We start from the raw sequence: 14,055 nt of genomic DNA on the forward strand, positions 1-14,055 counted from the left end.
CTCGTTGCGAAGTTTTAAAGAACTGTCACGTTGCATCCAAGCTGAAATATAGACGTGCAGAACCATAGTAACATTGTAGCATATGACGGAGGTGGATTGTAGCTAGTTGGATGCCATGTAAGCTATAAAAGTAGCGATCTTTCAAAGTTAAAGTTAATCAGAATCCTGGGATATGCCCGCTTGACAACGGGAGAGATAGAACTAACGACTGGCTTTTGGCCGTAGCAACCAGCCATTTAGAACTAACGACTGGCTTTTGGCCATAGCAACCATCCATTTAGAACTAGTAACGGCAGTTTTGTCCTGCAAGTAGAAAATTGATATGTGGCGGAAAGTAGTCCCACAGTCAAGACAGTTTTAGCGATGTTAACGGACGCAACGGTGGAATAAAACTATGTTCTAAATATACAGGTCATGAATACAAACGGGAGATAAGCGGGATAACGGCCTTCGAGGTCGACCGGTTCGATGGAAATAATGGCACGGCGGAGGTAACTCCGTCTCCGTGCTTCGCACGTCGCCGGAGTTCTAGACCTCCACCTAGCCATTATTTCCATCGAACCGGTCACCTCGTCGGCCGTTATCCCTTACATATAGTGTAATTTGCTGTGTAAATATGTGATTTGTTATCAAATGTCAGAATGTATTTATTTTCACTTACCACCCAAAACATTCATGCCTCATTCTGTAATTCGGCTAGATATTTGTAATTCTATCTTCATATTCTTTTAATCTTCTTACCTATTTTATCCCTTCTGTTTCGCAGAGGTGATGCAGAGAACTTCTTTGCTGATAAATGTTTCTCAGATATGCTGGTAAAAGTCAATCTTGAAGAATCAGAATCAAAATCAAAATCTGGAATCTCCACCACAGGACTGTCAGGTCTGCTATCTTGCTTCTTGCCTTCATTAATATAAACATGGTAATATGTGACCCTGCAAAGCCAAACCAGTCGCTTTGGTAAAATCTACAAAATTAAGTTATTGTGCTGTGCTCACATGAACGACCATAAACTAAGCTTTGCAACGATATGTATATCGAAGGTATTACAGAAACGATCGCTAAGATAACCGCATCCAAAGTTGACATGGTTGTCCCGTCACAATATGCCAGAAGAGGAGAAATCAACGTTTGAAGCGGCGTGGACAACGGGAATGACTGCTAATGTTTTGAATCTTCACCGGGTTGAACAGTCAAAACATATGTTTTTCTGTGAAATGAGTTCACGATGTGAAACTGTAGACTGTGTACTGTCGAATTATGCCAAAACGTGAAATTCAACATTTTAACCCAGAAGTTTGTTTATTGTGGATTTTCTCAAAATAGTATTGTGCGACAAGCTACTGATTTTGCTTTGCAGGGTCACATATGGGGTTTTCCCCTTATTTACACTTTTATTACTTTTTTCCCCTGGTGCTTCAATCCAAAGTGACTTACAACTGAGTACTGACATTCAAGTTAGTGAAAACGGAGACCTTAGCATAACAATACATAGGCCTACTACTACCATCTCATGCAATATTAGATTACCAGGGAATGATGGTACACGGACGTTCAATTGGCAATCAACAGAAGTAATCAAAATAGGTAGTAGTGGGTAATTTGAATTAAAGGAAATAGAATACCACAAAATCTATTATCGTCTGTACATTAACATTTTATTTAGATGAGGATATTGATGCTGAAAACCTTCAAGATGAGCTGCAACTGTACTTTGACACGATCGTGCCCTCAGCTATGCAGAGAGGACAAGTAGAGGGCCTGGGCATCTCAGCAGTGAGTCTGTCTGTCTGTCTGTCTGTCTGTCTGTGTCTCTTTTCACATCTTTTGCTCTAAACCTCTATTTGAATATTAAGGAGAAAATTAAGTAATAATTATGCATCCAATTCATTACTTGTAACTGGGCTTGTGAGGTAACATCTGAGCATTTCTTGGACTGACCTAAGTTGCATATCTTCTGTGTACATCACAGAACAAGATAAAATGCTCTGTTCATCCATTCTATCACCCCTTTAACTTGTACTTCTGTAGGTTGTTAGCTTAGCTGATTATTGCCCTCCTGTGACTGATATCTACACACACCACCACTGTCTGTTTGAAGGATAAAAGGAGGAGTTTCAGGAAAATTGACAGTTTGATTGGTTTTTAGATTCATCTGATTGACAGACTGGAAAGGTCCATTAGAGACCCATGTGTTTCGTTTGTAAAGTGTTGCTGAAATGTTGCAGATTTTTGCATTTTACAGTCAAGCATTGCTTGTAGTGTTAGCACCAGAATGGATGTCTAGTCAACAATTAGTATGGAAATCTTCTTGTCAACCGGTAAAAATCAGTGGTTGTGAAACTCACAAAGTGGTTGTGAAACTTTTGTTTTTTTAATTTAAATGGTAGGCCTAAATGATTTGTCTGTAGCAAAAGAGAGTATTTTCCTCAAAGATAGAGTTGTAAGCATCTCATGGGGGAGAGAAGAAAAATATATTATTACATAATACATGATATAATTATTATGAAATGTTGTCATTCTTCATTAACCCTAAGATGGCAGTATCATCTGATGTAATTATTCATATCATCGCTATTCGTATTATCACCTCCACATTTATTAGGTTGATTTATAAGGTGAAACAAATGACTGGTGAATTGACATAACTTTAAGGTTAAGTTGACATTTCCGGCTGGACTTTTGTGTCTCTTAAGGAAGGGGAGTGCAAGCGATTCAACTTCAGGCCTGGATTAGAAGGCGGAGGGAGTAACGTGCCACTGCTTAAGAGCTTGGAAAGTGAACACAGATACTTTGAGGAGGACCAGACCATCACACCACCAGTGACGGGTGAATGCAGATGATTTCCAGATGTTCTCCAAAGTTGAATTCTCTTCTCTTCTCTTCTCTTCTCTTCTCTTCTCTTCTCTTCTCTTCTCTTCTCTTCTCTTCTCTTCTCTTCTCTTCTCTTCTCTTCTCTTCTCTTCTCTTCTCTTCTCTTCTCTTCTCTTCTCTTCTCCCCTCCCTCCACAATCCATAATTATTGCCACCCCTACAAAATGACACCGATGTAAAATGTGCTAGTCACTGTCCAACATGGGGAAGACAAGAGAATACACAATTCAAGCTAGAATGGCACTCTGTAGGACACATACCTCTGCTAAGAGCCCAGTGTTTAACAGATCCTCTGCCACCTAGAGTGTATTCATCGTATCAGGTATTTAGGGTATGGTATATATAACATTCTGATAACATAAATGATAACATTCTGCCACTAACATTTTGCCAATCCTTGCAGGTGCAGTTGGAAGAGAAGGTAGTAATGAGAATGAGGAAAATATTAATGAAGGCATCACCACCCATCCTCAATCTCCTTCTGACAGACCTACCAACAATGAGAGGGTTATAGACATTGTGGATGGCATGGGCGCAGACAGCAATGAACACCATCTATTCTCCTCTGCTTTTTTGCCCACAGCCAGTATACCTGAGGATGGTGCAAGAACTCACTTAAATACCTTTAAGGTGATTTGCATGTAATAGTACACTATTGTTAAACGTCTTACTCACATGAACCATGTCTAGCAACTAGGCTACGCTCCATTAATAAGCGTAAAAATAGTTTTCTATAGATTGCAACCAAAGATTCTAGTGTAGCGCCCTATGTCCTTTGATTGCAACTAATAGATTTTTTTCATTAATGTATGCACCGCTATCAAGTCTGTTGTAACCTGTTCCGTTGATGATTATGAGTAAAGCTAATTGTTGCAGCACCTAAAGGTGACGTAGAATGGAAATATTTTTTGTCTTAGTTTTGATGAATTAGGAGAGGTTGTGCATAACCAAAGAGCTATCATTAACATGAGGCATGGTTGTGCCCTCCTTCATATGAAAATCTTGAACTTAGGTGAATTAGAAAAAAGCCTACTTGTGATGTCAAATATCGCAAAGTCATTGAAATTCAATTGGGGTTGCCAAAGAGGGTGCCATTTAGTCAAAAGGACCATTTCAATACCCAGCCTAAATATAAGGTTTTAATGGGGCTTGTACAATTGCAATTGAGTTTATTTTTCAAGTTGAACATATACTATTCTAACATCAGAGAGCACAGTATAATACTCAATTAATCCATTCAATATCCTCTTTAAGGAACACAACACTACAGTTATATCCTGCTGTAGCCTAATTGTTTTCATTTTGTTTTCATTTCATGGTGACATTTTGATAGCATTATAATTGTAATACCACTACAAGTGCTTTGGGAGAAACCAGATATGTATTCCACTGTCTTCAATATATGCTGGTCTGGTAACTGTGCTGTATTTTTGAGATTTTTTTGTTAAGAAGGAAGAAACTTCACTGAATTCACCAACAAACCGTAGCTTCACTATTTGCGTGTTTTACAGGTGGAGTTGACCACAGAGTTGATATTATAATTGGCTTTAGTGTCCATGTGTGAAGGACTGTAAAGAGAAACTTGATGAACAAATGTAAAGTAATGTAAACAAATGTAAAGATTAAAATCATGGATTGCATATTTGGCAAAAAGTGTTAGTGAGAATCTTCTACAGCAAACAATGCTGTTTGCTGTAGAAGCAACACACACACACATTAACTAGTTTTTTTTTGTTATTGTTGGAATGCAGGATACAAGGGACAGCACAGCCTTCATGTCAAACGGCAACCTCAGTAGTTTCCACCTCTCTAAGGTGCTCCAGAACACGCATGTGGTGGATGAACTATCGGTCAGAGAGGGGAATCCCAGAAGTGCCTCTGGGGTGTCCTGTGTATTCCTTGAACCTCTGCAAGGAAGTAGGGAGGATTCTGAAGATCCCTCATTGGATCCCAAATATCTCTCTCAAAGTTTTCATGATGAGGAGGCTGGAAGTTGGAGCAACTTCCCTGAGGATATGGACTTCCACCAAGGTTAAATCTCAATAAGATTAGAAGCAACAATGTATGATCTTCTTAAAGAGTATGACGTATTTCTCAGATGACCCTAATAATCAAGAAGAATGCTTGCATAAAGGTCTCATTTGTAATTTCCTTTTTGTGTTTTAGATGAAGATGAAAAACCGAGTGTTGTGTACCAGAATGAAGAGGGGAAATGGGTGACAGATTTGGCCTACTACTCCTCATTTGAAAAGGAGTTAGAAAGCAATCCATCTAAGGAACTAAGCAGCCAGTTTCAAAAAGAAGACTTTGTCTCTGGCAGTAAGTAAAGACATTTTAACTAAAATGTAAAAAGGGCCCGAGTTTCGCACAGTGTTTCCATTTCATGAAGACTTTTCTCTCGCTCAGGCGTTTTAAAGGTCTCCTGTGATATGGGAAGTTCAGGAAAAGCTATGTCAAGCTATGTCTATCGGCAAATGCTGTGTTGGCCGGAATATAAGACAAGTGTTTTTTTAATTATTATTATTTTTTTAATCAAAAAATGTGGGGTTGTTTTATATTAAGGGCCAAGACACAAAAAAGGAAAAACCTTTAGATTGTGCCATATTGGAATTTTGTAACAAGTGTGTGATATTAACTGAACAGCCACAATACTACAGTGGTACAAGCCTGAATGATGGAGAGACAAAAAAAAAGCATCTCAAACAAAGTGGTTCAAAAGTAGGTCAAGCTAACCAACAATTGAGAAGGAGTGATGATACCAATTGTAAAATATTATCATTAATGTGATGGCGAGCCCAGAAAGGCCATATTAAAACCATCACCAAGTTCCGTGATCCTAAAAGCGTCCGTTTCCAACAGATTGATGAGATTTGGATTGGAGTGGATTTCTGACTGAAAAATGTAATGACTGAAAGCCCCTTACCAGAGCCATCATACAGCTAATGGCTTTGGAGATCGCTAAAGAGCTTAACATACCCACATCTTAAAAATTGAGAAGCTACTGTCTTTTCAGCGGTATGGAAAACTCAATCACCCTTATTTAGTTGTTCGGCTCTTGACACAATGACAAAGTGTGCAAATAACACTAGAAAGCCTGACGAGCCTGACCAAGCCTGACGAGCCAGACCCACATCAAGATGTAGGGTCTGGACACTCACCGTAGACAGGGCTCAATCGGAGGGGTGGGATAAACAGTTGTCTTTCAAATTCCCTCCCCGCAATAGGATAACGCTAAACGAATCATCTTCTTGTTTTCAAGTAGCAGGATGCGTAACCTTCCCTCTCCACGCAATAGGATAACGCCAAACGAATCATCTTCTTGTTTTCAAATAACAGGATGCGTTTCTGTCGCAACTTCTGGTCGCATGTCAGTCACCATTATGTTAAGCCCACCCACCGACTCTATACACGCTGTGATTGGCCCGCTGATTTTTTCGAGTTCTCAGCTCCCTGGCTCTATGGATCGTGCCTAGACTGCCCCGCCAGCCAAATTACATTTGCTGCCGCTAGGGGCGTCTAGATTTCTAGGCTACTAGAAAGGTGAAAAAGGAGTAAAATTGAGGCAGTGAGCGATAGCAGCCATTATCTCCAGCACTAACGTCACAGCCAACATTTTTGCCAGTATCATAGAGTAGCCTAGGCTATCCCATCGGGAAATCCATTGGAGATCAAATGTGATTCAGCGCGACTCAAGTCTGCAAAGCAAAAATCAAAACAGGCCTGAAAAACTACAGCCATGTTTTTAGGTTTTCATGAATTTAATTGTTTGGAAGATCAGAAGAAATACAAGGCTACTATAATCTCGCCTGACATGTTCCATTTAAAGGTATAGCTCAACACAGCTATTGGCCGGCTTTAAAGAGAAACTATGCAGGATTGGCGATTTCATCTTAAGTTTCGGTTTCGTTTTTCATTTTCGCTCGTTTTTTGCTTGCATATTTCTCTGCAGAGCTTCCCCGACAGCTTTAGCGTGTATATTTACACATATATAGGCTATATATAAATATATAAATTGCAAGCGTGGTTCTTCTTGTTCTTTATGCGTCTCAGCCTTCCAGATGTAAACAGGGAACGATCGTCTCCTGAACAAACTGCGAAGTTGCAATAGCGTATAGGGACACTGGGGGCGGGAGGAAATATTACCGTAATTTCCCGACTATTAGCCGTGGCTTATACATTGATTTTGCTAAATTTCTTCCACTATGAGGTTAATACAGGGGGGCAGTTAATATGGTGTTAATATGGTTTTGTTTCTTTTCACTTGCATAAAACACTGTCCTGCGGCTTATACATAATGCGGCTTATATGTGGGAAATTACTGTACTGTTTTCGATAAAACTGGTCAGTCAAGCAAAACAACGATTTCTAAGCGATTTTATGACTATGAAAAAGTTGCATAGGGTCTCTTTAACCAGATCTTTATTAATCAACGTCAGCCTGGTTCAACCTGCTTAAATATTGTGTTTGATTACACCTTCCCGTTGGCAATTTCTACTTGCTGGTGATACGTTATCGCCAAACTCGGGGCCCAAATGTTACTTTATATTTATTTTATTTTTATTGTTGATATTGACCAATGTGATCTTTGCACTTAGGTAATGCCATTGAAAAAATCACAGAGGACCAAGAAGTGTTTGATAAAGAACACCAATTCATTCAGGTCTGCATCTCCTTAATTTTGACACTCAATTAGAGTGTTGTTTTTTACAGGTAGATTTATTAATATTGTTGCAAGTATTATTACAGAAATACTGTAAAACTTACAGTAATGGCAGAGACTTCAACAAATTGAAGTCCCTTTATAATTGCCAATATGTAAGACCCTTACAGTGAAATAAACTCCTGCCCCATATAAATGCTGTGGAAATGTTATGTATTTTTGTGAGTATTATAACAATACTTTCATTATTGTTAGTTAAGATTAGTTGTGTTTTTGCCCTGCTTTATGTTTTCAATGATCTACTGTAACATGGATTTTTTTTACAACAATGTGAAATGTGGTGTAGGACAATTATTTAGTTGAAATGTGTGTGTGTCTCTAGGTATGTCTTGTACTGTACATTTGGGAAACGCAATGCTTTATTCCCCTAGGAGGAGCAAATGGAGGCTAATGGTAGCTTGGGTATGGGAGATTCTTCCTGGAAGCTGCCAACAAGTAGTCATATTCTCATGAGGGCTTCCCAAATCTCTTCTGACTTTGAGAAAGGAAATCATAGTTATCAGCGGCTGTCTTTGGGAGAATTCTTCCAGCAGAGATCAGAAGCCTTAGGATGCCTTGGGAATGAAGAGGACACTGTTAAACGGGTGTGTTTTTCCTGTTGTCTGTTACAACCAATATTTGTATGATTGTGGCTCTACTCATGTTTTAAATGCAAGAGTATTGCAAAAACCTTACACTAACATGATGATCTACTTTAAAACGAATATGCCTGACTTACATTTCAGACGCATTCATTAAAAGGGGCCACTTTTGTTTCATATGAAGTTGTCTATTTTTTGTGATGGCTGGTTTAGACACACATCACCATTCTGTGTAGGTATTACTAAAAAGTGATATCTCCACCAGAACTTTTTGCCACATCTTGTTGGTATTTTCATGTGGTTGTTTTTCATGCTGGTCGGTTGGGATGAAGTGCTTGATTATTTCTTTTCTCCTGCATTTCTAGCCCTCATTTGGTTACATCATAACATCTCCAGAGAAGAGGGAGCCCTTTGCTCTAATACGACCTTCAGATTTTTCCTCCAGGGGCAGCTCTTTCCACAGTGAAACTATTCTTCTTAGTGATGAGCCAATGAATGCAGGTGGGATATTAGGTGATCTGTTGTAAATCTATAATCCATCAAGCAATGTTTTGCCCCCCAAGTTCTTCTTGTTCGTGACTAAACAATACAATAGTCCCTCAGTTGTTAAGATGTCTATGCTGAAGGTATACAGGTTAAGGTATTCCGTGCCAGTTCACAAAATTATATTGTCCAATCAGTCCTACTTGTCTCATCATTGTCATACAAAACCTTTTGCCTGGTATGTTGTTTTATTGCTGAGCCTTTTCAACTTTGTATAAACATGCACCAGAAAATTGCAAGGAATATTAGTATTTTTTTAAATGCTCCTCTCTCCTCAACAAAACAATATTTTTGCTGAAAGATAAATGGATAGGTACATTTGGTTGTCTGTCCCAAGCCACTTAAATTTTTGTCCAGTTTCTTTTTTTTCCCGCTTGCCCTGACAAATTTCTTCTCTCTTTGCACACTTGCATATGATTCAGCATTAGGTAAAGGAGTTGTATAACAGAAAGGTAATTTTATCATAATTTTATCATTATTTACTCATAAACTTTACCTCATGTAAGCATAGAAGACTTGGAGAAAACCCTGGAGGACAATGTTGACAGAACCATAACCGAAATTGATGTCCAATCTGCACTAACGGACAAGGGCAGTTTAAAGGTAGGCTTATGAAGACCACGTCATCTGCTTGTGAAGTTAATAAAGAATAGATGTTCACACTGCAAGTCCAAGTACAGAAATCCAATTTCCCAGTTTTATTTGTTATGTGTAGTAATATTGTAATTTGCTAAATCCCAGCAGACTGTACCTTTGAATGATAATTTTAGTTTACAAGTGTTTTCTGTTAGACTGGTACAAATCCTAAACTGAAGTGCTAGTGTAATTGGAGTCTATTCTGTGTTGATATGTGGAGCACATTTTAGGGATTGCCTCTCACCGATGACTTGACCTTCATTCTGAATGTCTCCAAGTTCAAAAGCAGGCATTAAAGTTACAAACAACATTGTTTTTAACCTCTAGGGTTTCAATGACACGGTAATGCTGGGAAAGGATTGCAATTCTAAGGAGACCACAGTTTTAAGAACAGACTTGCCGGAGAGCCCTAATGATGTACAGCTAAGCATTAGCACAATTGCTTCTGCAATTGCAAATGCCTCCGTCAGTTCTGATCCAGCCCAGCTTGCTGCTATGATTATTGAGCTGTCTCAGAAGAGTCACTTCAAGGTTAAACAGACAACAAAGGATGACCAAGATGCCAGCATTTTGCCTGATCCTAGCAGCAGGACTGCGGCAGCCAAGACAAATATTGTAGGTAATATTAGTGCATTTGATATGGAGAAATATTTGAAGAGAGTTGAACTTTCAGCCAGTGACGGCGATGTATATAGTTCCCCGTCCTGTGTCGACTTTCTTGGTTTGACTAATGGCCGGGATATCTCCCATGGGATAGTTGAACCTCCTTTTGAAAATGATCTCGAAGCTGCGACTAGGAATTCTACTGAGGCTGAAAACCCATTCAATGAGCGGACTAGAACATTTTCTTCGAGGATTTTATCTATATCATCTGATGGGACAGAAGAAAGCCTATATAATCTGACAACTTCTCAGTCGGATGGAAGGAATGTTGTTATTTCTCAACCTAAGGAATTACCAACTGCATTGAAAATGTCAAGTTCCTTGAATTGTGACTTGCCAAACACTGGAGGGTCCACTGTCAAATCTAAACTTTTGGCAGAATGCAAACCCGGATCAGCCAAATCAGAGGTAGCTACAGACCCTGCTACAGATAGGAGCAAGAATGATGCTACTGTGAAACTCCGAGAAGTTTCCTCTCACGTCTGCAGCACTCCAGCTTTGGACAGTCGGGGATCTGCAGAAGGTAATGACCAGCTGTTGTACTAAAAATAAATCTAGAAACCTTGTCAACCAGCTATAATGTAACACCGAAATCCTGTCATGTCTTTTAGTTGTCGTGACTACATTGACACACCATACTTTAATAATGGTAAAATAAGAAAGTGGTGCTTCAGTAGCATATAGTATATGAAAACTGTTATTTTACATCTGAGCATAACATTTTGATCTTTGTCTAATGCCATTATGTAATTTTGTGTCTCTAGCAGATGCATTGAAGTCCTCTCCTGAGCTCAACGCTCCAATGCATGCACAGTCTTCCTTTAGGCCCTCCACTTCTCCTCTGACCCACTCAAGCCCTAGCCAGACCTCTATCCACACCAAAGAGGGGTAAGTCTTACAGGTGTATAGACGATACATTCTTTCTCTCCTGTGAAAATCAAGTGATGGCCCTTTTCAACATATCCACACTATAACATGATCCACACTACTATGATATAAGACAGATTATGAACAACATAAGCAGTCGACATTATGGCAGGATTTCTGCTTCAGAAAGTTGGGGTTCTGAAAGGCAAATACTACATAGGCCATGATGATTATTGTAAAATGATGCAAAGATGTTGTGGCAGAAATGTTAAGTATACATTCAAGCCTCTCTGTCATTGTTGTCTCTGAGCTTCTGTAAAGTCTTGTAACTCTCATTTTAAAAGTTGTAACAGTATAACAGCTGTAACAGCAATTAACCTTGTTCTGTATTTAAGAACAAGGTATCTTGAATTTAAGAGAAATGGGTCTAGAAGTCCTTGAAATTGATATTGAAAGATTTGGGAACTCTGCAGTGCACCGATGACATCTCAGAAAAATGAATTTCAAACAGCTCGTGTTGAAGGGATTTTTACACAGGCAAACCAGATATACTGTAGCAAATAATTGAGGGCCTAAGCAGCACACTATGGTTCTTCTTAAATTCCCTATCTTATTGGGGACCAAGCAGAGAAGCTTTGTAGGCACCCATTGTGTTTGTACGCTTTCCCATCCCATTATGGCCTATGGCAGCCCATAGAACCATCTGGTAAAAGGTTGTGCAATTTGGCACACTGATTGGGGACATTATCATGATTAAATTCACCTAGCTCATGTTGGCACCTCGAGCGCTCTAACGCCACTGACAGGCCAAAGTTGGAAACAGGATGTAAATCATATCTCAGGAATGCTTTCACGTATCAAAACTACTCGGTACATGTACTCGACACTCCATTGTAAGACTGTCACAGTAGACAAATCAGTATATTATTATTGCTTGTTTTATGATGTTTGTGTCCTTTTAACATTTACGATTTACTATCATAAATCATGATATGCATTTTCTGTTCGGTGTATCTGACATTTTATCACTGGCCCATGGACAACAGCTGTAAAATAGCAATTTTGGCTAATTCTGGCATATTCATATTACATATATTAACGTGCAATGTCCATGTCAAGTAAACTTTAAGTAATCAAGCAAACAAACATATAGATACATATTCTTACATGTGTTTTAGAGTTTCATCATATGAGTCATCAGAGGACCTCCTGAAGACCTGCCCCAGAAATACTCCCTTTCCAGAGCCACAAATGTCCAACCTCAGCATGAGCCGACTTACTTACCTCTCCATCAATGATGGTCATGGTACTCCAGATCAAAAGGTAGATTTGTTGTTCTTTGAACAACTTGCTGTGTCTTGGGCAAAACAATAGAATTAAAAAGCTTGTCCCAGTCCCCTCCTTTTTTTTCTTTCTTGATATGCTCATAGAGCTCGAGGCTTTTGATGGTGTCTTGACTGATTTCAAGCAGTTAGATTTTTATAATAAGGTTTTCGGGAATTGTAATACAATTTTCACCTTATTGTATAAGTATATGATTCATTATTCCACAGTATTTTCATTATTTATTAGAGGCTAAGGGGGATAAAATATTTTGTTTGCTGAGAAAGTGGGTTTACATGCTCACATTTAATCCGATTAGAATTGGAATTGGAATAAAAAAAAAAATACTCATAAAAGCACCATGATCAGAATGAAACTGATCCGAAGATTAGAATCTAACTGAATAGCCATTCAAAATTGATTAGATAAACTGTCTGAACACGGGTAATCATTTCTGCTTCATTCCTTTGAAGGCTGAAATGTAGGCCCATATACTAGTAATTTTGATGGTTCGTTTTGACAATTTCTGAACTGTTACATTCCTGGAACTTACTTTGCGAATGTGACCTTCGCAGTGACATTACAGTATCAGTTATACCACCAGTGTGTTAATTATTACATTTATTTAACACATTCTTTGAAGACTAATGTTTCCATCAATGTAGATATACTGTAAGTAAACAAATATACCTGTGCTTAATGCAAGTATATCATGTACTGTTTACTTGCAACCTGTATACAGAGGGTCAGAGTGAGGTCTACTCACCATAATGAGTAAAGAAATGTACAGAAACTCATGTATATTGATATTTAATGGTTACTTCTAACAATGTCTTGTTTTAAAAGATAAAGCATTGCATAGTTGGTAGTTTAGCTGGTTAACCTTAACTGCTTTTTCTTTTTTTTTACTTTAGAAAAACACCAGTATGGAACTCAGCACCACCATCATTAGGGCCAGCCCAACCCCTGAGGAAGAGGGAGTGAAATTGAGAAAAGACTGGGCAGGCGTTTTCCAAGATTCTTCTGGAAACTGTCTTGAGCCATCCATGAGCCCAAATCACACTCAGTTCAAAACTTCGGATCCTACGCAACAGATCTATGGTCAGGGAGCATACAGTCAGAATGGCTGTAATTTCCATCAAGGGACTAAAGACTTTCCACCAGACAGTAGGCCAACCAAGAACTGCTCTGAGATTCGCCACTGTGCATATGTTGGTGATTCAGGCTACACTAGTAACCTCAACATCCAACACCAGCAAGGAGGCATCACTGGCACAGATCCGAGATCCATTGTCTCTCCGCATTGGCTTGGTATTTCTGGCCTTGGTATGCAGTCTGCCCCTACATCCTCTGCCTACATGACATCTGATCTGCGGTATGCTCCTCCCGTTGCTAACTATACCTCCCATGTTGCGTTGATGGATGCCCCACGAACAGCAGCAGTTCCTCTTTCAAGAGGTGCCGTCTTCAGTACTCACTCAGCGCAGCAATATTTGGATGGAGAGGTGCCCCCACACATGTCTAATCATTTAAGTGGAGGGCATGGTGCTATCTATCCCATGTTACCTGGCCTACCTGGGGGGTATCTCAACTGTGCCCAAATTCAGAACCCCCGCCAGTGTTTCAGCAAAACTTGCAGTCAGCAAGGTATTACACAGTGGGGACCCATAGACTTCACAGATCTTGAAGGTGAGACATTTTGCATTTTGCTGTTTGCATGACTTGTTTCTGGAGAACTTCACAAAATGTGTAGTTTATGGATAATTAATATTATCGGGCCTCAATCTAAGACGGTCCCACAAAAACTCATTAGCAGATTCACTAAGGTGTTGTTAAATGTCATCATTC

General features: G+C 39.2%; 1 protein-coding gene across 4 annotated transcripts in view; it reads left to right on the plus strand.

The window, feature by feature from the left end:
• Window positions 1-14,055, plus strand: part of cep192 (centrosomal protein 192) — a 43,464-nt gene that overhangs the window by 5,429 nt on the left and 23,980 nt on the right. For 2 of the 4 annotated variants that reach the window (XM_062539655.1, XM_062539656.1), the window contains exons 4-17: window positions 767-882; window positions 1,667-1,776; window positions 2,697-2,829; window positions 3,278-3,504; window positions 4,626-4,905; window positions 5,041-5,193; window positions 7,470-7,534; window positions 7,966-8,178; window positions 8,541-8,676; window positions 9,230-9,321; window positions 9,682-10,540; window positions 10,782-10,905; window positions 12,063-12,207; window positions 13,122-13,896. In XM_062539655.1, the coding sequence (XP_062395639.1) occupies window positions 767-882; window positions 1,667-1,776; window positions 2,697-2,829; window positions 3,278-3,504; window positions 4,626-4,905; window positions 5,041-5,193; window positions 7,470-7,534; window positions 7,966-8,178; window positions 8,541-8,676; window positions 9,230-9,321; window positions 9,682-10,540; window positions 10,782-10,905; window positions 12,063-12,207; window positions 13,122-13,896 (3,428 nt within the window). The remainder of the gene's footprint in view (window positions 1-766; window positions 883-1,666; window positions 1,777-2,696; window positions 2,830-3,277; window positions 3,505-4,625; window positions 4,906-5,040; window positions 5,194-7,469; window positions 7,535-7,965; window positions 8,179-8,540; window positions 8,677-9,229; window positions 9,322-9,681; window positions 10,541-10,781; window positions 10,906-12,062; window positions 12,208-13,121; window positions 13,897-14,055) is intronic. The other 2 variants (XM_062539657.1, XM_062539658.1) reach the window with 2 other exon arrangements.

The sequence above is a fragment of the Sardina pilchardus genome, chromosome 6 (assembly GCF_963854185.1).
Source record: "Sardina pilchardus chromosome 6, fSarPil1.1, whole genome shotgun sequence".
NCBI classification, from domain to species: domain Eukaryota; kingdom Metazoa; phylum Chordata; class Actinopteri; order Clupeiformes; family Clupeidae; genus Sardina; species Sardina pilchardus.